The sequence below is a fragment of the Haliaeetus albicilla genome, chromosome 13 (genome assembly GCF_947461875.1).
Source record: "Haliaeetus albicilla chromosome 13, bHalAlb1.1, whole genome shotgun sequence".
In the NCBI taxonomy this organism is placed as follows: Eukaryota; Metazoa; Chordata; class Aves; order Accipitriformes; family Accipitridae; genus Haliaeetus; species Haliaeetus albicilla.
The window spans coordinates 965,917-990,136 of NC_091495.1; the positions used below are offsets into that span (position 1 = coordinate 965,917).

A 24,220-nucleotide genomic window follows, 5' to 3' on the forward strand; every position below is an offset into this window, starting at 1 on the left:
AACCACGCCCACTACGGGTGGCGGCGAGGGCTAGAAGACCTCGCGGGAGGGGCGGGCTGCGCGCCGGAGCTCTCCGCGCATGCGCCCTCCCGCCGTTACTGGCCCACGGCTCCGGTCCCTTCCGCGGGCCCGACCGTTTCGATCGGTGTCACCGGGTGGGACCAGGCCGGGCCGCGGGTCGCAGCTGCCGGTACCGACAAGAGTCGGTCCTGCGGCCTGGGGTTGGCTCCCGGCAGCGTTGAGGGGGGTTGCGGCCTGTTTGTGGTAGCGCAGGCCAGGCGTGTGTGACAGGGCTTGCGTGTCCGTCCCCACCCGTGGGGCCTGAACACCGGGGATGGGAGCGAGGGGCAGAAAAAGGAGAAAAAATACCTTCTGATCCCCCTCGGCCTTACTAGAAAGGAGAAGATAATTGAGGTTGGGAGCTGAAGGCGGGAGCTGCCGATGGTTGTGTGGTGTGGTTTCCCCTGGTGATTAATTAACTCTGCTAAAGACTGGGGTAGGCGAAAGGAAGGCTAAAAGCCCGTCATGTCAGCATTAACGTTATTGCAAACGCGGTGTTCACCAAAAATGACCGCAGCGACTTTTTTCAGGTCCGGGGTTTTGGGGTGATTTCAGGCTCGCACCCCACCTTCCGTCTGCCTTGTTCGGGTGACTTCAGTGAGAGCTGCGCTCGCTCTCGGCAGGTTTTTGGGTTGTAAAGCTGCCCTGTTCGCAGTGTTGCTAGAGAGGCAATTGAAGCCAGTTGCACCCGAGTTTGGCGTGTTCCCAGTTCCTTTCCCGCTTTGGTGTTATGCTGATCTGTAATGCCCACACCACAAAAGCTAAATTTTTGTCCTTTGCCCATATTTCCCTTCCTCAAGAGGCCTCAAAGCAGTTAGCTACAATCTAGTAGGTGCAGGTTTCTGTTGGTCTGTTGACATTTGTCTTAAATTACAAACGTTAAAATCAAAGGCTAAATGGACAAGAGTCTGCTTTCTTAACTTGGTCCTGGAGCAGCTTCATGTATGTGCCCAACCTCATTTCTACCCTCGGTACCAATGCAACCAATTAGACAATTCGATGTTTTGCAATAGCAATCAGCAATTTATACAAACAATATAATTGCAATTAACAATAGACTGGATAAATCAGGGCAGTGCTGCATCAGTCTGTGCAGACCATCCCCTAAAGCTGTGGCACCAATAGTGGACTGTAAATATTTGTGTTTCCAAGACAGCCTCTTGATTTCTCCCATCAGTTCATGTAACCTCTGCTGATGCTGTTGATGCTCTCTTTCCAGAATCCCGTGGCTGCTCTTGAAATCTCTGTGTGTTCCATTAACATGTCATTTTCCTTCCCCGTTAACTCCCAAGGCATTGTTAAAATTCAGAGGATCGAACTGGTATTTAGTTATATCATGCTTTGCCTTTACAAGGCCCTTCACCTCCTGTAGAGATAAATGCAGTACTTTTGCACTAATGAAGGGGAAAATAACTTCCTAAATGCCACACGACTACATAAAAGCTGACACCACATGCACAACCATTGCTATTTTCCTCTGCTCTTGGCAGCTGTTATTTTGTGCATGTACTGCACCTGCAACGCTCCTGTGTTTATTGTCACAAACATGAGGTGGTGATAATGCTCTGCAGTGGGAAATGCAGCCTGGCTGCTAACGTCAGCTGGCAACATCCCATAGCCAAAACTGTCACCAACAATAAATGGAAACGACCGGATAGGACACAGGCATCTTGTTTGTGACACTGAAAGGTTTTCTGTGGTATTCATATGCCCTGTTTATGTCTTGGCTCTGACAGTCTTGATGCCATTCTTAGACATTTATCCTAAAAATAAAGATTATGTGTGCAGTATCTTGCTCCATGTTAGGAGTTTTGTATGTCATACACAGACGCCTGTGCACAAGTAACATGGGATTACTTGTCCTGAGAGGGTTTTGTGGTGCTGAACCATGAGACCTATCTGTGTAGGCACGCCGAACGTGCGGCTGGCTGTGGTGTAATCTGTAAAAGTGAAGCACCTCCCTTCCCGATGGGGACGCGAGCCGTTTCAGCTGTGTTTTGCTCCTAAGCACTTTCTGTACAATCTTTTCCTCTCTGGCTACACTGAGATCTATCTTCTCCAAATCGCACCGTGAGGAATAGTGCAGCCCTTCCACCGCACCGACTTTTATCAGTGCTAAGCTTTCCTTACATTACACTGGTACCTATCTGCTCCAGGACCTGATGCTATGTAGAGGCTAGGAGTTGGATTTTTAGCTGGCATACTGCTGACTCAGCAGCACTGATGACTAACGAGCCTGTCTCCCTTTGGTTTCTTTCCTACCTTTAGGCACTTTAGTGAGCCCTCATGTGCCCTTGACCTGGCTTTCAGGGGCCTACAGACCTTTGACCTGACTTTAAGTAACGTCTCTCCAGTTTGGACTTCGAATATTGCCGTATCTTCTCATAGCAGTTGTCTGCAGGGAATTTAACAGTCTTGGTGTTGGGCCTCATAAAGACAACAGTTAAGCTCCATCCTTAAAGACATCAGGTGTCCAAAAGTAATGGACTTGGAAGAGGGAAGGGGAAACAATCTCATTTTCATTTGAGACTTGGATCAGATGCCTGGCAATGTCAGAGAGAGCTGTTCTGCCTGCCGCCTTTCAACTGGTTTATTTTAAAGCCTGGTTTATTCTTTCTCCTTGTCCAGAGGCCAGGGGATGGTCCTGCACACCCCAGCCACCACGTCTGGATGCTCCGAGATGCCAGCTGCATGACATCTCCTGTGATGACAAGAACTTGGCCAGCATCACTTACCTGTCGAGTTCTGTATCAGGTTAACACTACCTTAACAGCAGCACCTTCATATAAAATTTTTCTCTATCCTGGAAATACCTCTGTCACTACCAAAAAAATATCTCTCTCCTCCTTTGGTTTGTGGTAGTTTATCAATAGATAATCCACCTGGGGCCAGGCCTAGGGATCATCTTTTCTTTGCTGTTACAATGGCAAAAATTCCTCTTCTAGGGCTTAGGTATCGCTTAACTACTCCATAAGCGACATGGGCTTTTTGTCCTCCCTCTTTTAACTCTTCCTTGAGGTGCTCCTGCTCCTCCCTGTTAACACCCAGGAAGTAGACCAATTCTTTTCTTCTTCAAAAGCCCCCGTTTCTGGTTTTTATTTCTCTTGACACCATGCCCTGCTCACCAGCACCGCTCCCAACTTTTTGGAAAGAACAGCCTTCGCAGACCTGCAGTCCACCCCAGGCCCGCTCTGGCTCTGGGACTCCCGGAGTAGAAGCCCAGCCGGTCAGGTCTCACCTGCCCAGGAGGCAGCAGGGATCGAGATTTTTGCAAAGAGCCCCTTTTTGCCACATCATGCCCAGACAGCCCCCCTACCCTCCGCAGTACACAAACCGGTGCGGGAATCTGCCTCCGATCCCCATTCATTGGCCCTAAGGCGTGTGTCTTCCCCTCCCGCAAAGCATGGCCAAGATCCCAAATCTGTGCACAAAATGATAACATTTATTGAAAGAGTAATTTTTTTTAATACAAAAGAAAGCTCTGTACATAGTACTGTGATTACTTCCACATCCTTCCAGAAACACAACCCTGGAAACTGGAGGGGGAGGGGGAAAAAAAAAATAAAAATCCCACACACACTTATGCGTACACACGCGCACACACGCACACGCACACACACACAACCCTCAAACCAGTAAAATGAACTAAAAATGTCACCACACAATAAATGCCAATTCATCCCTGATACACAAGTCTTCTTACAAGTCTGCACTTAAATAAAATACACCATTAGCGTTTAACCAGCAGTTGCCTTTGGGGAGCCAGGGAGGGGACGCGATCAGAGCCCCTGTAGCAGCAGGGGCATTCCTGCCACCCCAGCCCAACAGCTCTGCTCCGCAGTGCCAGCACAAGCAAAGCGGAGCAAAGCCGGGCCACAGCGATGCGCTGGGGCGAGGGACAACGCAACCCAACCCCGTCCTTCTCCCTGGATGAACTCCTAGGTACCCAGCCTTGTTTCGGAAGCGTCACCGAGCAGCCTTCGTACACCTAGCAAAGGGGCATGGCACAGCACTCCCACGCGCTCCGAGCCGCGGGATACGCATCGCTCTTAGAGCAAGGATACTAAGGGGAGGCAGCTCGTAATCTCTCTCACCAGATAACCCACCCCGCTCCCCCCCAAGCCCTTCCCAGGCTTCAGACAGAGGGCTGAAACGCCGCTCTGGGAGCACTTTGCACAGGGCAAGGGGGGCTTGGAGGGGACCTGTCCGCATCCGTGCGCTAAGGAATGGCTGTAGAGGGGGAACGACAGCCCAGAGATCATCAGCTAGAAGTTCAGGAGGTGCTACCCGTACAGTGAGCAGGGATAAAGCCACTGCTGGCCCCTCACCACCCGAGGAGGAGTAGGGGATGCCCGTATCCCTTCGGCAGTCACAGGTAGCACCGCTCCACACCAAGAACGGCCGCAGGTCCCAGGACCAGAGGCGAACCGGGCGGCCGTCAGAAAACCCAGCCCATCTCTGGCCCCCAGGCACGCTGCCAGCCCCTTGCTCCTGAGGGATGGGTTTCTCACTTCTAGAGACCAGCCACCGCTTCACTTGCCTTCTGCCCGTTAAGCCCAAAATGACGGGTATGGAGTCCTCAGTACAGGTAAGCGGGGAAACAAGCATCCCACTCGGTTCAGCTTGATCCCTGGCACATGCTGGTGGGTGGAGAGCACAGCTTAAACGCTAATGCTGAGGGAACATGTCCAAGGTTACAATACAAACTCAAAAGCAAGGCCCCTTTCCTGCCTCCATGCCCACCCACCCCTCTCCCATCCCCCTGGTACAAACCCCATGAAAACTGTACAGGAGCCAAACTTTTATTCCTTAAAGAATTACATAAATACTGAGTTTAACACTTAGAAAAATAAAGTCATTTTCTTTTTTTTTTAATTTTTTTTTTCTTTTTTCTCCAAGGCTTCTTTTGTCTTTAACTTAAAAATTAAAAAAAAAAAAAAGTTACAGTAGCTGCTTCTTCCTCTAAGGATTCAGCAGCTTCTCTCGCTCACTCTCCCTCCAGGGACAGGGCTAGGTAGCAGAGCCATTCACAGCAACTCCCATGCAGGACCAAGCACGCTCCAGCCCTTCTCCCCTGGCCTTGCTGAGCTTGCACAGGCATCACAGCAGCTCCTCCACAGCCCAGGATGGCCTGCAGATCACCCTGGTGGTGCTCAGAAAAAGAACCTGCCACCTGCCCGGCAGCTCAGCGCCCTGTGGGCTCTTCCCTTTGACACTTGAGTTGTTTCTCCACCTTGCATCAGACACAGAAATTTAAAAAAAAAAAAAAACACAAAAAAAAAGCACTGGCCGGAGCTGCAGGGGGATGTGGGAAAGACCCGGCCACGTTCCCCTGGGTGTACGGAGTCCGCAAGCAGTGCGAGGGCTGAGAGGAGAGCGTGGGGCTGGGGCGGCCACAGAGACCACCACCACCACCACCACCACCACCACGAGCTCTCCGGGGCATCGTTGTGCTCCTGGAGATCCTGGCACTGAGGGCAGAAGGCTCGCTGTAGTGCATACGAGGAGGACAGGGCGACGTGCCACGGAGGGAAGGGCGCGCAGACCCAACCGGAGATGCACGTACAAAGCCGGCCGGCTCTCCCCTGTCCGGAGCCCAGGGTGAGTTGCTGCAGCCAGGATCTGTCACCCCGACAAAGGCACATTGCTGAGGCCAAGCAGCACAGCCTCGGCCCGCTCCGCTCCGAGCTGCGCCGGCGGGACGGCTCTGGGTCCGAGCTGAGCCCCACGCAGAGCGAAAAACTCATGGGCAAGGTGACTCAGAGCGCCCAGAAGGAGCCAGAGCCTCCCGCTGGGAACGGCCCGCAGTATTTATTTACAGCGCAGAACAATCTTCCCCTCAAAGAGACAAGTTTCTTTGGCTGGCGTGAGACAAGCACAGCTAATCGCAGCATCCAAACGCCCCCCAAGCCCTGCACGGCCCCAGCACCGCTCCACCCCGGGTGGGTCCTGCAGCCCCACGCGCATGCCTGTGTGAGTGGGTGGGTGGGTGCGTGTGAGTGTGTGTGTGTGTGTGTGTGTGCATGTGTGGATGAAGGAAACGTGAAAAGGCAACAATAAATAACTGGTGCAGTCTGTACGAGAAGGAATTGCCGCCAGCCCTGGCACCGGCGTGGCAAGCCGGGGACAGCGCAAGGCCAGCAGCAGAGGCCTCTCAGTCACTCTTGGCGCTGTGCGAGGTGTCCAAGTTGACCACCTGCAGCTCCGTCAGGCTGCTGCCACTGCTGCTCTGCTGCCCGATGACAGCCATCTAGAGAGAAAAGGCAGGAGGAAGCACTGGGGGGACGGGACAGCGTGCCCCGAGACCGTGCGTGCCAGCAGCCAGGGTGGCACCGTCCTTGCTGGGTGCCTGTCCAAGGAGGGCAAGGCTTCCTCACCCAAGGGTGGATGGCACTGACAGCTCTCCCAGACCCGAGGACCACCCCTACCCGAGAATGGATGAGACATGTTTATTCAGACTCCAGACCCGCAAAGGATGCGCGAGCAGGGGCAGAGCGAGGACACCCCCCCCGAACACCCACAAGTACCGTTCTGCGCCTACCTGGTGAAGCTGGACAGCCGAGACTGGGATCTGAACGGTGCCTGATGGGGCTGTCAGGAACACTTGGGGGACACCACCTGCCACAGAGAGAGAGAGAAAGCACAAATGACACCGTCCCTTAAACGGTGCTCCCCCCTGGGTCCTTCCTCCGAGCTCCACGGAGCTTCGCAAGGATGAAGGTGCCTGTTTGCATGCATGGAGGCATCCCAGAAGCAAGCCAAATGCACTAGTTTTCCAAACACTGGGAGAGGCAGGCGCAAGCCCTCAATCCAAGTCTTGCCTGCACGGCTTCATGCTGCGTTGCCCCCTTCATGCAACCACACACCCTCTTCAGAATCTCCTAGCTTCCTCCACTGCTGCCTGCCCCATAAGCCACCCATCCCAGCAACTCTCGCCCTTTTTCCCCAGCAAACGGCTCAAGCAATCCTATGCATAGGAGAATGGTGGGATCTAAAAGCGCGCACCAATCATCACCCTTGCCGGGCTTTCGTACAGCCGCTACGACTGCTTAGAAGAAAATTCTATGAAATTAATACACAGCACAAATACATGCGAGATGAGAAAAATCAGGGTGTCAGAGCACTTAAGGGAGCACTGACCCAGACGGCTGTCTTACCCTGATCCTGGACCTGGCCGTGGGACACCTGCATCGCTGAGGGCGCCTGTGAGAAAGCGTTGAGGACCGCAAGTCCACCGTCCGCAAGGCCAGATGTGGGTGCGTACATCACCGCATGTGGGCTGGGGTACATCATGTGGCCACCCACAGTGGTTGGCACAGACGACGTCATGATGGTTGCCGGGAGGGTCACTGGCACCAGGACAGACTGCACGTGAGCCACGCGAAAGGGGTCTGCTACGCTCACAAGCCCGCTCAGCACCCCTCCCTCAGCCACCCTTGGCATGCGGTCCTGAAGCAGCAGGTGCGTGGAGATACCCATCATCTTCTCCCAAGCTCTTGGATACCCATCTTGTTCTCCCAAGCTCTTGGAAGAACAGGCAGGAGAGCTCAAACCTCTCCTTTCACGAGTATGAGAAGGCAGAAGAGCGTGGCAGCCAAATATCCCAGGACTGAATTCAACTTGAGGTACAAATTTCCCAGTGAAGCTTTAACAAAGCTGCTGAACTGGATTCAGACTCCATCCAGGCACCTGAACTCAGATTTTGCTGACAACAGAGGTGTCCTCTACACAGAGAGTAAAAATCTCTAGGGGCAACGCTGGCTCACTAAGAAACTATCTGAGAACCGGGCAAGCTGTTCCCAGCTCCATGCCGCAAGTAAGAGCGGATGATGTACCTAGAGAGGCTCTGAAATGCCTTGTAAGGTGCCCTATGCACAGCAGCATCTACCTAGACATAGCATAGCACGGTGTGGACTGGCAACAGGTATAAATACACCTGGGAAACTGCCAGAAAGGCTGGGACAGAGTTGGTCTGAAGAAGGATCCTGGGCAGGGAGCGGGTGTGAGGTCTATTTGTGTGGGCTGTTATCAGCAGCGGTTAGGAAGGAAGACAGCGGTTACTGTAATGTCCCAATTACCTGTTCCACTGGAAGAGGTCTGGGTAAGGTCAGTGCTGCTGTCACTGGAGGGAGACGTTTGCTGCGGTGCCTGGTGCACCTGGATCGCCTGGACTGGGACCTGCTGAGCCATGGTACCACCTGGGGAAAAAGAGGAGCCCATCAGCCTGTTGGCTCAGCAGGGATACAGGCACTCTGGGCCATGTGAAAGCCCCCCGTCACCCCCCCAAGTCCTTCTCCGGCAGCGTACAGCTCTGCAGCGTGGCTCTGCACTGCACCGGGGAAGGCTAGCCAAAAAGCAGCACGTGGCAGAAACCAGGACCTGCCCCAAAGAGCAGGCCAAAACCTGCTCTCTCCTGGCACGCAGGGACCAAGGAGGGGTTAGCTGGCCTACAGGGCTCCAGAGAGAAAAGGAAAGGCTACAGCAGCTTGTCTCCAGGTCCCAGGCATGGTTCAGGAATGCCTGGGGTCCTCCTCACCATTCCTGGCTCCACTAAGACACAGCACCGATGATGCTGGTAGAAAAGGGGCCAGCACATGCCCCCAGCACTGCCCATCCTCAGCCAACCCTGCAAGGATCATCTCACTGCACCGAGCAGAACTGGGAGAGCCCAAATGCCCAGGCTAGCTGAGCTCCGCTGCCTTCACGCTCTGCAGCCCGGCTCCATCCTCCACTGGGCACTCGGGGAACAGCTATCTCAGCCAGCTTGTGGTCTCCAAGACATCAATCAAGGGATTAGAGACCACAAGGTGTGCGTCCCAGACCTGTGGAGGCATGGCCACACAGCCTCCAGCCCAGCCCAGCCCACTTGTTGCAAAGCTCTTTGGCTCCAGAGACGTTGCTCAGCACAGAAAGCTGCCCTCAGGCTCAGGTCCTGTCTCCAGAGGGAAGAGCAAGGGATGCCAGAAAGCAGGAATCACCAGCCACCTCACTCAGACCGGGCATCTCCCCACGCACCACACCACAGAGACACGCATCCACTATTCTCTTAGCTCCTCCAGACCACGAGGGAAAGCCAGTCCCCTTGCATGGGATCACACCGTCTGCCAGGGCCCACGGAAGCCAGAAGGGCTCCAAGAAAGCACGCAGGCTATCAGACCCATCAGCTTGTGCGCAAACAGGCAGGACACAAGAAATGCCGCCTCACTCTCAGCGCTGGTCCTCAGACGACGGCTGCCCCCTCAAAGGACAGCCTAGCCCTGCTCTGAAACTCCAGCCAGGAGCACGTCCAGCCCCAGTACAACACTTGCAGAGCCTCGACTCGGCGCGACAAGAAACCTCCTGCAAAGGACAACGCACACAAAGCGGCAGAGCAGCACTGCTCCCTCCTCTGCTCTGGGTCTCTCCTCATCTATCCTCTGCGCTGTGGCTCAGCGACTGACTGCAGATCCAAATACAAAAGCAGGGGCAGCTGCTCAGAGCCAAACGCCAGCACTCAGAAAACATCCGCCGGGCATCTGAGCCCCTGCGGTCTCCTTCCATCAGTCCTCCTAGCAGCACAGCACCACTGGGGACCCGTCTCCCCTACGTTTGCTAGCCACAGGGCAAACCCCGGGGCAGGAGACTGACAACCCGCTGCTTCCCTCAGTCTGTATCCCCCAGGATGCTGCTCCCGCCTACGCCAAGCGTTCCCTGCCCTGTCTCCCCATCTCTCCCCTGCAGCCGCAGCCAGGGTTGGCCTGTGCTCTGCCTCCTCTGTGCTCCCACCTCCGTTGGGGGTCAGCTCTCTGGCCAGGACCAGGACCAGGGGACCCCCACAGATGCCTCCATCCCCCCACCTCAAGCAAGCGGAGGAGAAGCGAGTGCTGACCTGTCAGCGACACAATCTGCCCTCCAGCTCTGGCAGGGAAGCGGAAGACTGTCTGTTGTGCCTGCTGCAGCTGTCCAGCCGTACCCGTGAGCACCTGGCCCTGCTGGCTGGAAAAAGCCAGGGAGTGCGGCTGTAACTGAGCGAGAGGAATGGTAGGGGTCCCCGGAGAAAGGGAAGCACCTGCCGAAAGGAGGGAGAAAGAAAGGCTTTGTCACCACCAGCTCTTTTCACTCCCTCCAGGCTTCTTGGTGCTGCCCTGGGGTCCCAGCTCAGCTCCCTGCCACCACGACTTTCCCAGCAGCAGGGCCAGCTAGCAGCACTCTAAGGAAACAGCCACTACATCTCCCTTCTCCAGCCACCGGCCCGGCTGGGCTTGAGCAAGGAATCCCAGCCAGGTTGACCCTACAGCAGCAACCACTCTGCTACCTCCTGCCACTAGGTCTCCTCTCCTCTGGAGAGGGCAGCAACACGCTCCAGGTGCGGAGACGGATGGATGCAGTCCTCGGTTCCGAAAGGCACTGACCTGACATGAGGGTGAAGCCAGTGGGTATCGGCATGAGGCCCCCAGATGTCACTGCACTGGCTCCAGTAGTCTTCAGCACTGTCCCGTTGGCACTGGTGACGGCATTGGGGCTGATGCTGGCAGACACTGGCGCCAGGTAATTCGTGATGGGGAATGACGGGCCGCTGCTGACCTGCATGGAGGTCGAGGTGGTGGGGGCTGTCTGGATGGTAGACGTCGTCCCCGGCAGGTTGGTGACCGTGAACGCTGGTTTCAGGGCGTCCTGGGGAAGGAGAGAGTGTGACAACTCAGACCAGCCCTTGGATCTGCTCAACGTCTGCCCACGAGGCCGAAGCGGGCTCCGCAGGTTGCATCCCCGCGCTAAACCATACCCTCGTAGCCTGCTGCCAGCACACGGAGCAGAGCCAGGGTAGCAGAGAGGAGCTGCTTTTACAAACACGAAGAGACTGTGCCCAATAACGCAGCGTGACGAGAGCTGGAGAGGGCTCAGCGTAAACCTTGGATACAAGCCCAGGGCCATACAGGTCCCCCAGAGGCTTCCCTGCAAGACGCCAGGGGACGAAGCAACCCTTCCCCTCCCCAGGAGTCCCCGTAGCCTCCAAGAAGAGAACAGCCTCTTTTTGGCACACAACAGGCAAAAGCAGTCCTTGCAGGGACAGACGTAAAGGCAAACACACCGTCTCCTGTCAGGAACACGCACCACTTCCCTTATGGCAGGAAACACATGGCCAAGAACAAGCCGAGAACTGGCTCTTAAAGGCAGCTGTACACCGAAAGCAGCAAGGGAGAGGTGAGTATGGCCAAACCCGGACACCAAACCCTGCCCTGACAGCTGCTTTTTGGCAGGCCCCGGGGAATGCCTCCGCAGATCTCCTGGAGCAAAAGGGAGAACCTGGCCAAGGGAAGCACCCATTCGGCAGTCCACCAGCAGGAGACGGGCACAAGGCAAACGCTTCCGAGCGACCCCGCGTGTCAGCTACAGCCAGCAGGCACCACGGTCCTGCAAGGAGCATCGGAGCTGTACGTCCGTCTGAGGATGGCATCGCCAGGGAAGCTGAGCTCCAGGAGGAAAATGGCCCTACGCTTGGCCAACGCTAGCCTCCTGGGTCTGGGAACAAGGGAGGAACGCATACGCCAGGCTGCCGGGCACGTAACACCCCAGTTTCCGCAGCCACGAGGCGTGCGGCTGGACACGGCTTGGATCTGCCGGACCCAACCAAGCCCAGCACGATCCCTGCTGCCCCTGGCAGTCACGCTTCACCCAACGCGCCTCCTTCTCCCAAATCCTCTTTACGGATACCCAGGGTCTCCATGGCTTCTCTCCTGCCCTGCTCAGCTGACCAAGAGCGGACTGGAAATACACTGCTCCACTGGAGACCATGCCACGGGGGACCTGCTGTCCCCGTGTCCCACCAGAGCCGCCGGTACGCCTGGAAAGAGTTAAGGCTGCCACACTCCCACCCCTCCCACTGCAGGCTGGGGGGCCCAGCTCTCCCACGTGCTAAGCCTTGTTCCCAGCTTGTCAAGCTGCCAGGAACGAGGAATTCACAGCTCAACGAACAGCTAAAAAAGGGAAGGCAGCCCATTTTGGACAGGGGGGAGCCAATCCCGGGCACTCAGCCGTGCCTCAGGGCCTGGGGAGGGAGGAGAGCAACACCCCTCCGCCTTGGCACCGCAGTCCCCAAAGTCCGAATTAGAAGAGGCACGTGACAACAGAGCGGATCCCAGCGGAGGCACTTTCCATTAGCTCAACCGCAAACTCCTGCCATCCCACATGGGACATGCGAGGCTGTGGGTGCCCTCCCCACGTGGGTGACAGGGCAGAGCTCCCCCCAGTCCATAGCGGAGCAGGGTGGGTCTTGTTCCCAGCTGGAAAAGCCAGGCTCACTCATCCCCAGGCGCAGCCCTAAAGCTGTACACCCCTGAGACAGAGCGCCCAAGCAGCCAGGGCACTTGGCATCCCCCCCTTACACTCCGTACTCTCAGGGCTGGAGGAGGCATCCCCAAAAATTCACAGCACCCTGCTCAGGAAGATTCCCAGGACTCCCTAGAAGCACGAGGGCAATTCCCTCAGTATGATGGGAACAGCAGAGGTGTTTGGGAGGGACGCCGTGCCAGCAGGCTCCAACCACGCACGCCCCATCTCCGCCACAGGTGAGACTCGGATTCATCCCATCTTTGCCGCGTTTCTCTTGGACTGCAACAATAGCTTCCAGTACAGAAAGAGAGCTGGGAGAGACCTTGGCATTGGACACCCACTGCCTTCTCCTCATGCCTGTCTGGGATGCCTCAGAGCCCCTGGGGTCCCCCCCAGCATCCTGCAAAGCCCAGACTACATGCACAAGGCCAGCCTCCAACAGGGGCCAAGTTACGGGTCACCTTCAGCAGAGACGATCCAAGGGGGGCCACGGACAAGCCCTGAACCAGCACAGCAGCCCTGAAGGGCCCTTCCCTTCCTGATCCAGCTGCACATCCATTCCCCACCACAGCTGACCGCAAACTTCAGTTTGCGGAGCAGCGCCTGGGGAATCAACACGGAGCAGAGAGGTAGCGGTGGGAGATGTCTACACAGACCCACGCCGCCGCGGCACGTGCGATAAACGCTGGACAGCGTGAGCGGACCACGGGGCACAGCCCAGGCCAGTTGATGCCCATCCTGGACCATAGTAGGGTCTTGGGGACAGAAACGATTCCAACTCCACAGCTTCTGGGAGCTGCCTGGGACAATGCCGTTCAGCACAGCTCAGACCCCCCCGGCCAGCGTTATTACGCGGATGTTGCAGGACAACTGGCCTTGGAGGTACATGGGAAATCGCAAACTGGTCTCCAACACCTGTTCTGCGCTCCGGATGGCGCATAGAATCCCACCTTTCTCCTACCCCAAAAAGAGATGACCAGATCAGGGCTACTCCCATGCTCTCGCCCCAATCTAGAGCCCCTGAGCTCCCTCCAAAATCCCCTCTCCCACAAAACCGCACCCGGGAGACTACAGGAGGGCACTGTGTCATTTGGGGCCCGCAAAAAATCAGACGGGTCAGCACGTCACAGTACCATGGTGAGGATATAGGTGCTGTCTTGGAAGTACAGTGTCCCCCAGTCCCAGCTGCAGCCCGAGCTCAGCTCCGTGGCACGGAGTTTGGGTTCGGCACAGCGGGAGGATGCCAAAGCTGCTGCTGGCTGTAGTGCAAAGGAACACCAGCAGGCTGCCGACCACAGGTAACAGCCTGGCTGCGTTGCTCCCCACTCTGCTGCAGCAGCTGAAGACAAGCAGGTTTTGTCTGTACAGAAGTTCAGGAAGCAGAGTTCGTGGGAATGCCAGGGAGCAACTGCTCGACCCTCTCGGAGCATCCTATGTGGCTGGACCTGACGGTCCAGGCACTTAATTTCCTGCGACGAGGCAGCCGTAACCCAGCCCTGCGTACCACCCACCCCTCAGCAAGGATGCCAGCCACCTAGCATGGCCCACCCACAGGCTCCCTGCATCCTCAGAGGGCTTCTTGGTCTATCTGAATGGGGCTGACCTCTGCCAAGAGCACCAAACCAGGCTTCCAGCCCTGCAGCAAGGGAGGCTCAGGGTGGGGATGGTCCCCAGCCCCAGGGCTTGCCGTGACAAGAACCCTCAGCAGGCCACGGGTGGGTTTAACCGGAATGTCAAGCAGAAGACGGGGCCGCAGGGCTCCTCCAGCCCCATGCCAAATGCTGGCTGTGGCCACAAGGCACTCCACGCTAAGCATTGCCACTCATAAGTACTGGGATGGAGCTTGCAGGGTTGCGTCAGAAAGCGGGCAGAGAGAAGCTGTGTTAAGAAGATCCCCTCTGCAGAGCTACCGCACCCCAAGAGCGCGCTTCCCTTGGGGCCACCTAGCAGTATTTTCAGGAAAAAAATCTTAAGGGACACGATGCGGACAAGCCTCACGCCAGGGACAAGCCAGCTGCCACACACAGCGCTTCCCGCGCCTCCAAATTATTCCAGGCGTAGGTAACTTGTCTCATGATAAAACGCCCACAGGACTTGCCTTTCCATCCAGGAGAAGCCCAAGAGCCACAAGTCCTTACAAACGCGGGCTGCGCAAGGGAGAATCTGCTGGTGACCACAGGCTCCTTTGCCGACGGGAAAGGGCTGGCACAGCTCACACTAGGAATCAGAGGCACCCAAGGGAGTCACGCCATACTGGGACAGCCCGGGCCGTTGTTGGGATCCCATCAGCGGGAAGCCTTCCCAGGGACTCTGCTGAGCTCCAGCACATCGCTCTCCAGCCAGCAACACCTCGGCCCACCACAGCTCCTCTGCCTGCAGGGATCTCTGGGACCACTGGTATTTCTCAGGGCTCAGCAGCGGTAAGCTTTTGCTCGGTGCAGCACTGCACACACGTGGGGGAAGAGGGCAGGGAGGAATCGTGGCCGCTGGGCACATCTCGGGACCATGCTCCCTGCCTCTGGGATTACTGCAGAGCCCTCAAACACCCTTCTCCAGGTTCTGTCTGCTGAAATTTAGCGGCTACCGTACGGCAAGGATGCTGCTGCGGCTTGCGTACAGTCGGCTGGAGGGCTCCTAGCACAAGGCCACCGTTCGCCTGGAAGGATGCTTTTGCAGCAAGCCCAGCACCCACGCCACGAGCGCGGGTGCAGCAGAGCCGCAGCAACTCGCAGCGCCCAACAGCACTCAACGCCGGCCCGGGAAGCTGCGGCACAACCCCCAGTTCAGCACGTCGTCCCAGCCTTGCACCACAAATTCCCCCTGCCTCCCATCTCCAAGCACCTGCGGACCCGACCATCAGCCTGCAAAGGAAGCGGCAGGGATGTCGGGACCAGCTTTCTCGCAACGGCACCAGGGGATGCAGGGACGAGGCAGGGCCCTTCCGGCAGAAAAAGGGCCATTGCTTGACTCCGCACCCACAGGCAGGCCCTCGGCAGCACCCTGGGCGAGAAGCCACGAGCAACATGGGCAGGCAAGAGCCGGCGCCTGCAGGGACACCGGGCAGGGAGCAGAAAAGGCCCATCCAGCCAAATGTTTCCATTCCCCATGTCCTCCCTGCCCCCTTCCAAAACAGCACCAAAGCAAGAGACAGCTGCAGCTTATAAGGAATGTGAGGGGCCCTGCCAGGGACTCTGGCGAGGGAAACCAGGCCTTATAAGGCCATGGAGGCAGAATCAAATTTTTATCAATGAGTGCGAGAGCGTGGAGACGCCCGGGGAGAGATAACGGCGCTGAGAACCGGCCGTGGGGGGGGGTGGGCCGGGCCGGTGGGGACCCCCGCTGCCAAGGCCAGGACACCTGCCACCCGCTTGCCTCCCTCTCCGAATCACGGCTACCACCAGCCGAGCAGAAGGAGCCAGCCCCGAGCTCGCTGGAATCGCGGCAAAAGGGGACCCACCCTCAGCTTCCCAAGCTGCTATTCCAGGAGGGCCGGGGATGTTCAGGGCTTTCCCAGCAGAGTCCCACGGGAAGAGCCCGCGCCTCCCAGGCGTGCCAGCTGAGCACAGGGAACGTTACCTTGGTCTCCCCGCTGCTGTCCGACTCGGACACCTGGTAGGTGAGGTCCGTCTCCTCAAAGCCCGTGGCACTCATGCGCTGGTCGGTGGTCGGGTCCGAGCGCGGGGGCGAGTCCGGGGAGTTGAGGCACGTCTGGATCAACGCCTTCCCCGTCTCGCTGGTGATCATGGGCTGCAGCTTCCGCGTGGCAAACGTGTACACGTGGCCCGTCTCGCTGGCCACCAGCAGCAGGACTTGAGTGCCGGTCAGCGTGGAGAGCTCGTAGGCCTGCCAGCAGCACGAGGGAAGAACAGGGGGTCACCGATGGAAGGGACGCAGAGAGCGCGGGACAAGAGTCCCCGGCACGTCCCTCCTCTTGCTCACACCAGCTCCGGCTCCCCGTCACCCCAGAGAAGCTGTGGCCTCTAAAACCAACTCAAGATTGGCTCCCTACAGGTTGATGTGCCCCATGCTGCTGTTCCCATCTCCTTTAGCGTGCCCTTAGGGGATGTGCATGGCAGGAAAAGAGCGATCCCCTCAGGAGAGCAGCCTGAGGACACGGGGACACTGGGCTGTCCCCATTCCGGAATGCCCACCCCTGCTTCTCCAAGCATCCGGATGCCTGTTGCCCTCACCTCTGCCGAGCCATGTGGGAGGATGCTGCTCAGCCCACACACCTCTGCTCCCTCCTTCCCGACATCCCAGCCGGATCGGGACCCAGATTCCCCTCTCAGTCTTCCCAGTCCTGAGCCCAGCTGCACCCAGACACCCCTACAGTAAGGCTACCATCCCCCAGGATCGATCCGTGGGCTTGGAAAACCACTTTTCCCATGCCACCACGGCATACTTGGCAGTCTCGCGCAAGCTGCCATAGACGGGACGGCCTCATTCTTCATCCCGCCCAGCAGCATCCCACCACCATTCCCACCTTCCCAGGGCGCGCGAAGCCCGGCTCGGCTGGGATGCGGCTCTGCCCAGCGGTTCAGGGGATGCTCCCAGCGCCAAGGCGGGGCGGACGCCGACGAGCCAGCAGCACCCCGCCGCACCCAACATCCCCCAACTTTCGGATTCTAGCCTCGCACGACGACTCCGGTCGCCAGGAATCGCGGGAAGCGTTCCGGATCGACCGGGACACGGCGCTGGCCCCTTCTACGGCTAAAGGCCCGGCAGGGCAGCCCACCTGGGCCACGGGACTGGCGTGGAACCCAGTACCGCCTCGCACCGAGTGGGGGGTCCCGCGGGCTCCGCTCTGCTCCACCCGAGAACTAGAGGCTGCACCGGGACGGCCCCCCCCCCCCCCCGGAGTCCGTGTGTGTGTGTGTCCCACGGGCTGCGTGACCGCGATCCCGGGTGGCCCGGGAGCCCCACGGGCACCGAGTCCCGGCCACAAGCCATCACCGGTCCCACCGGAGGTTCCCCAGAAGCCCCCCCCGGAAGAAGCGGAGGCCGAGCCCGGTCCCCCCCCCGCCAACCCCGGGCGGGACCGGGAAGCCGTCGCCGTTTCCGGGCGCGGCCCCGCTCGGCCGGGAAGGCGAAGAGCCCGGGGGTCCCGCCGGCTACGGACAGGTGGGTAAAACCCACCGACACCGGGAGCCCACCCTCCGTCCCCGGTGCCGCCGTACCTTCTTCATGATGCCGGTTTTCCTTTTGCTAAAGGTGGTGTAACGCCGCAGCTTGTTGTCGATGAACTCCATCTTGATCTTCACCCGGCCCCGCGTCTTCTTACCGGGTTTGGCGCCGCTCACCGCCCCGCCACCCCCACCGCCGCCTCCTCCTCCACCGCCTCCGCCGCCGCCGCTATAAGCGGCCGCCGCCGCCGCCGCTCCCGCCGCGGGCCCCGCCGCCGCCGCTTCGGCCAGGCCACGCTTCACGCCGCGCCTCTCGCCGCCCAGCTCCTCCTCCTCGGCCGACTCCGAGTCTCCCTCGCTGCCGCTGTACAACGCTTCCCGCTCCAGCCGACCCCCGGGCGGCCCCGCCGCCGCCACCACCCCACCACCGTTCGCCCCGCGCTGTGGCACCGGGGACCGGCCCAAACCCGAGCCGCGGGCCAGCGCGGCGGCAGCGGCGGCGGCGGCGCCGTTCCCGGCCCCGGCTTGGCTCGGTAACATCGCGGCGGCGAGAGCGGGTCGGGTCGGGTCAGGCCGGCCCCGCCATGGCCCCGGCTCGGCGTTCAGGGCCCCGCTCCTCCGCCGCCGCCGCCCCCGCCGCGCCGCGCCGCCCCCATATAAAGCGATACAATGTTGCCTTTTATGGCGAAGGCGCTCCTTATATGGGGCGAGCCGGCGCCCCGCCGGGAGGTTTCCTTCGATTGGCCGCTGGCGGAGTCAAACGGCGGCGCCTATTGGCGGGCGGCCGGGCGCTTGATTTGCATACGTTCCGACCGCGCTCGCGTCACTCCCAGGTTGAAACACGCAGGGAGGCTCTTAAAGGGGCAGCGCGCCGCGCCGCACGGGCCGGGAACCGGAGGCGGTTGTCGCCGCTACCGGGCGGAGGCGCCCGGGCTGAGGCACCCGTCCTTCCGGCCCTCCTGCTGCCAGCTCCGGGCAAGCCTCGTGTCCACGCCGAGACTCCCTGCCTTGCCTCGCAGCCACCCTCGTGGGTGCGAGCCGGGAGGATGCTCCGCGCACACGCGACACCCCCCCAAACCCTCCTGCTCCTCGGGGATGCCGCCAGATAACTGTCCACCCACGCCGCGCACCCTGCGGGGATGGCTCAGGGTGCTGCCCGCTTCTCCCCGGGGGTGCGGGGACACTGAGTGGGGTGGGCTGGGGCTCCCACGGGTGCTCAGGATACAGGACCGGGCAAGATAAGACCCAAATACGCATCGCCGGAGCACCAGCTGACCGCTGGTGGGATGAAAAAGGGGTCTCTGTTCACCAGGATGGGCCACAACTGCCTTCGAGGCCAGAGAGAACCGAATCCTGTACCGCAGCCACCCGTGGGTACGGCTGTCCCGTGGGGAGATAACTGGGACGGCCCCACTACGCAGACTGGGACCTGTGTCGTCGTCCCCTCTTGCTCCCACATCCTCCGCTCAGGTGTGAACCTGAACAAAAACCGGGTGCAAGAGGGACCAGGCAGCCCCGGAGCTCGAAGCTGCGAGGACGGACGGAGCCGCATCCTTGGCTGAGAAAAGGGATCTCCGTCTCCCACCATACCCTGTCCTACGGGCGGGAGCTGCAACCCGGGGCAAGACCTCACCTCCGCCAACACCAGCCCTGCCACGAGACCCGGTTTGCCTCCCTGGGAACCCCACGGAGGGAAAGTTCTGCATCTCCCGCAAGCTTTTTGCGCGTTGGCCTCATCGCTCGGAGGACGCGCGCGCGCTTTGCCGCCTGCCTCCCGCTCTCTGGGGCCAACCTCCGACGGAGCAAGGGAGTAACTATAAAACCAAACACCCCCCCCCCTCCACCGCCACCGCCTCCCCCTCCTCCCCGCCGGCCGTGCTCCTCCAGTGAGCACACATGCCATTTTTAGCTCCCAGCAGGGCTGCTGGGACTCACATGCCTCCCCATCACATGCCCTGGCCACCCTCCCTTTGAGCTGAGCCCAAACTATACCTGGCACAGGTGAGACGGAGGCCTGGCCCCCCGTCACGCCAAGCCGAGGAAGGGTCAGCGAGACCCTCAGGGCGGCCAGACGCACTGGTTAGGGCTGAGAGCGACTGGTACCCACGAGCGCGCGACTGCTGCAGGTACTGGGATTGGGGATCCTCTCACCCGTAGACGCTTTTTTCCTTCCCTGGAGCCTTCCGATTTTGGGTCCGCGGGGAAGCCTTTCGCTCCCCAGGCTGCAGGGCAGACTGCACAGGCGAGAGGTGAGAACCGGCTCATTTTGGGCTGGCTCAGCCCTTCTGCTGGCATCCTTCCCCTCCCCTCGCTTCATCCTGGGGATGCTTTCCGAGACGGAGGATCAGCCTGCCTCTGAGCTTCCCAGGATGCTCATCTCTCACCGAGGCAGTCAGAAGAACGCCGCAGAGCCAAAACCTGTTCCCTGACCACCATCACCCGCAGGACGCAAGTTACCAGCAACACCCTAACCAAACCAGCACCCGGTGGCAGCTGAAAGCACCTTAAACCAAGTTTTTGGCCACTTGACAGTCCCATTTCATCTTCAGAGCTGTTCTCATTTACAGCCCCCGCCCCAAGTCATAAAATTCACATTTCTAACCCTCTTCTGACACAGCTGTGGGCACGGCACTTGGCACTATGCCCTAAAAGCCTCTTACCCAATTACCCCCAAGGATCCCTCCAGACAAGATGCTGCCCGTGCCAGCTGCCCCCAGCATCACCCCAGCCCTCCGCGTCCCCTTTGCGATACTCCTCTAGACCGTTGCAGCGAGCCCTTTCTCATCCTTTTCCAGCTCTTCATCCCTATTTCTACTGGGGAACTATTAAACACCCTCTGCCCTCAACGCTGGGGTTGTGATGGTTTCCATCCTGTTGCTGATCTTCTTACGGCTAATTCAGCTGCTTTTTTGACTGCTGCCGAGTACAGGTAGATGGTTTTTTTTTTTTTTTTTTTTTTTTTTTTAACAGCCAGATCTCATCTGTGAGCAGCAAAAACTAGATTGGAGGTACTGCTGCACACATAAAATGAGGTTAAGGTCTTTCTTAATGTGCTTTTTGGTCAGCAGAGGGGTGCTTCTGCCCCTCATATGTGACATCAGTGAGCAGCATGAGCGGGGCTGCCTCTGCGAGGGGTGACGAGCCAGTATTTCAGGGTGATCCCGTGCCCTCGCTAACAAGTATAGTCCCACAGTACCTGAGCAGAGCAGAGGCAGTTGTTGGTAACAGGGTCCATCCACAGAGCGAGCGATAAACCAAGGTCCAGTATCCACCTGGTCAGGAGATAGGGCTGAAATCAGGGCTGGATAATACGGCTACAATATACACCTAAAAGACAGGGCTGGAGGCACGGCCAAAACAGATTAACCTACAAGATTGCTTAAAACAAAACTGAAAGCCCCGGGCTTGAGCTTAAATGCAGCTCAAGAGGGTGGGAGGTCCCACGTGAGGCTGCTTAGGACAATTAAGGCCCATTAATTTGCCCACAGGTGCCTGACACAGCTGCATAAGAGCCACGGGGCAGCAGATGAAATCAGAGCAAACCAAAAAGTGCTTCTTCAAGCTGCGCAGCGGATCTGTGCGCTCATTGCCCCTGGGGTGCTCGAAGCATGCGCAGGTGTAAGGGCGACTTGGATAACTTTCTGGCAAGAAAAACCATCGAGGACTGCTGGAAATGCCTGGTTTGGAGGCCCTTATGCTTTAGGGAGTTGTTAGCTGGGACAGCGCGTACCTGCTTGCTATCCTCTTAGGCTGTACAGTAAATGTTCGATTTTGGCCGCAGCTGGTGGCCCACTAAGCGGACCTTTGCTCTGATGGAGCTGCGCTGTTCTTCCTGGCCTTGGATACCACAGGTTGTCTTCCTTTCCCAAGGCTGGGGTTTTTTTTGGTTTGTTTTTTTTTTTTTAAGACGTTCCTTCAATTTGGGCTGAAGCAATTGGATCCTACCTCTGTCAACAGCCTGAGTCCTCTCATTCTCCTGCAGGGGCTCTGATTTTCTGCTCTCCTCCACTGCACTTAGCTAGAACTGTTATTTGCCCAGCTTGCTGTTTCCAATTAGTTTGGCCAACATCTGTCCCATCCCCAAGGATACAGAACTTTTTCATGACATCACTCCCCAAAATACGCAATCCCAACCCCCGCCTTTCAGCACCCTTTGGGTCTAGAGTTTGTCCTAGCTCTGGTGCCTTTCCATTTAGGTGCTTCCCTGTAGTCACCAGGTCTTGACTGCGTGGTAAACAGGCACTCGAGTCCCCAAGATGTGTTGGGATAAAGCTGAGCACCCCATCCTGACGCCGCTCACAGAACCAGCCCGCCGCAACCATGTCGTCCCTCCCAGTACACAGAAATACCTGCACGCACGAAGCTGGCAGAGCAAGGATGTCACTCCAGCAGCCCTTGGAATTTCTATTCTCTAGCCGTGCCATCACAGAGATGCTGCTTGGCTAGGTCCTCCCCGACAAGTGAGGGTGCCTGGCTCCATCTCCAGCTCACCCAGGAGCATTTTGGGCGAGCACAGCCATAATCCTGCTACCCTGCCTGTCACGTCCAACACGGGGCAGCAAGGTGGGAGGACAAGGGATCACTCATTGCGTCCAATATGCAGGTGGCCTTCGCCTGGGGCAGAGACTCCAGGTCACTCACTGGCCTGTCGGCTGATGCCGTCCAACCGCCCTTACCTGCCCCTCGCTTCCCAGACAGCCTCCGAGGAACAGCACCAGTGAGCAGGATGGAGTGGGTAACCCCTGCGGAGGGATGAGATGAGATGCTGCAGTGGAGGAACTCTAGTCCAGCTAGAAGGATTGAGCGACAGGCTGCGATACGATCTATCCACAAATGCCCAAGGAAGCGGTTGCAGAACCAGCTGGGAATATTTCTGGGGCAAGACATGCTCTAGAGGTAAAGAATACCACAGGGACGCACAGGCAAGACAAGACACATTCGTTAGTGACTTGGCTGCGGGAATCAGTCCACGGCGCGCGGCCGTCCTCCCCGAGACGTAGGGCAGCAGGCAGGGAAGTCCACAGGAATGGGACGGATGGGAGAGATGGAACGAAAGGACATCAAACAGCAAACGCATGTGAGAGGTCACTTGCAAGTTGGAGAGCACGCACGCAGCAGCGCTGCGGCACTTGCGCGCTTCGAAAGGGTTGTTGTGTACAAACTGGGAAGGACGGGCAGGAGCGACGAGAGGGACGTGGAGCTGCAAGGGGGAGAGAAGGCACATCCCGGGACTTCTGCCCGAAACAGGTCCTCCCAGTGTGCGCAATGCCACCAGCCCCAGGCCATCTGGAGAAGGGTCACGGAGGCAGCAAGGGTTCAGGGTGGCGATGAACCTGCTGCCAAGCCCACTGTGTGAAGAAGCACCAGGTCTAGGGAGAAAAGAGAGGGACCCAAGAGCCAGCCACAACCACAGCTTAGCTCACCAAGAGGCCTTGGCTTGAAGAAACTCCACAGCTCCCAGCTGTGAGACACGTCGCAAGCGTCAGGAAAGGGACAAACGCTTTTGAGAACTCTGCTCTGTAGACAGCAAACTTGCTTTGCCCAGACAGGCCCAGCTGACCCCGTTTCCAAGCCCCGGACCAAATCTGAGCTCTGAGCCAGCTAGCACATTCCAAGAAGTGAGCCCTCTTCCCCCTCCAGCATCTCCGTAGCCCCTCTGGGTAGCAGAGGGGGGAAAGGGATCCCGGACATTTCTGGTCCATCCCTGCTCAAAGCAGAGCTAACTAGATTGGGTTGTTCAAGGCTTATCTGGTCCAGGGTTGAGTATCTCTTGATGATGGAGATCCCGCAGCTTCTCTGGGACTCAGACCTTTACCACCCTTGGGGGGAAGCGTTTTTCCTAATACCCAATATGAATTTCCCTTGTGCACATCGCCTCAAGTCCAGCCCCAGTAGCCCTCCTGGAAAAGCTTGGCTTTTTCTATATAACCCTCCCAACCCAGAGCCGTGCAGCAAGCAAAACTGCTGGTCTGGTCTGCGCCTTGGCCAAACCCAGCATCCCACTCTGGATCCAAGGGAAAAGACCTACCCCATGCCGGCTTGGCTCACGTTCACGCTGCGGAGACTGGGGCTTCTTGTATATCATCTGCCCACCCCGTCTTCCCCAGGAAAAGACTGGCAGGACCCTGCCATTGCTCAGGACCATTGACACAGGGGAGGGGGCTGCAGTCCGCATCCGAAAGCAGGATTCCCCCCCCGGTATCCCCATCCAGGTCTGGCCCTGCCTAACTCCTCAGTCCTGGCAGAAGCAGCTGCTGAAAATCTCCCGTGTGAAAACGCAACCCCGCGCTGGCTGCAAAGCTGCCCGAGGGCCACAGGGGTGGGTGCACAAACCCAATTAACAAAGCAGAAAAGTCGCTGGGAAAGCTTGGCTACCTGAACTGGGGGCGGGGGGGGGGGGAGCCTGTCACCGTGTCCATACGCGGTTGCTTGCAGGGCATCTGAGAGGGACATTTTTTTCCTGAGACACATGTCCCTCTTGCAGAGCAAAACACGCCTGCCCAGAGAGACAGTAAGCACTGAGGCAAAGCGCTCCCTCAGGGCACGCCACGACAGGCTGGGAATGACATCTCGGATCCAGCTGGGAAGGGGGCAAAAGGGTTAAACACAGGAGACAGATGCCTGAGGAACTGGCCTCCAACCCTTCCCAGGAACCAAGTGGAAGAAAACAGTCAAACAGCCATCTGACAGCAGCATCTTACAAAGACCAAAAAAAAAAAAAAACCCCA

The 24,220-nt window shown here is 58.2% G+C and overlaps 1 protein-coding gene across 2 annotated transcripts; it reads right to left on the minus strand.

The window, feature by feature from the left end:
- Window positions 1–3,480: 3,480 nt before the first annotated feature.
- Window positions 3,481–18,145, minus strand: SRF (serum response factor). 2 transcript variants are annotated; one of them, XM_069799818.1, is made up of 8 exons: window positions 17,547–18,145; window positions 15,946–16,212; window positions 10,452–10,713; window positions 9,929–10,108; window positions 8,139–8,258; window positions 7,218–7,409; window positions 6,602–6,678; window positions 3,481–6,310 (listed from the first exon to the last, which is right to left on the minus strand). In XM_069799818.1, exons 1-8 carry the CDS (start codon window positions 18,030–18,032, stop codon window positions 6,215–6,217), a joined length of 1,680 nt encoding a protein of 559 aa, XP_069655919.1. In that variant the 5' UTR covers window positions 18,033–18,145; the 3' UTR covers window positions 3,481–6,214. The 2 variants fall into 2 exon arrangements, with proteins under 2 accessions (XP_069655919.1, XP_069655920.1); XM_069799819.1 differs by lacking the exon at window positions 9,929–10,108 and having other exon boundaries at window positions 17,547–18,140.
- Between the last annotated feature and the right edge of the window lie 6,075 nt (window positions 18,146–24,220).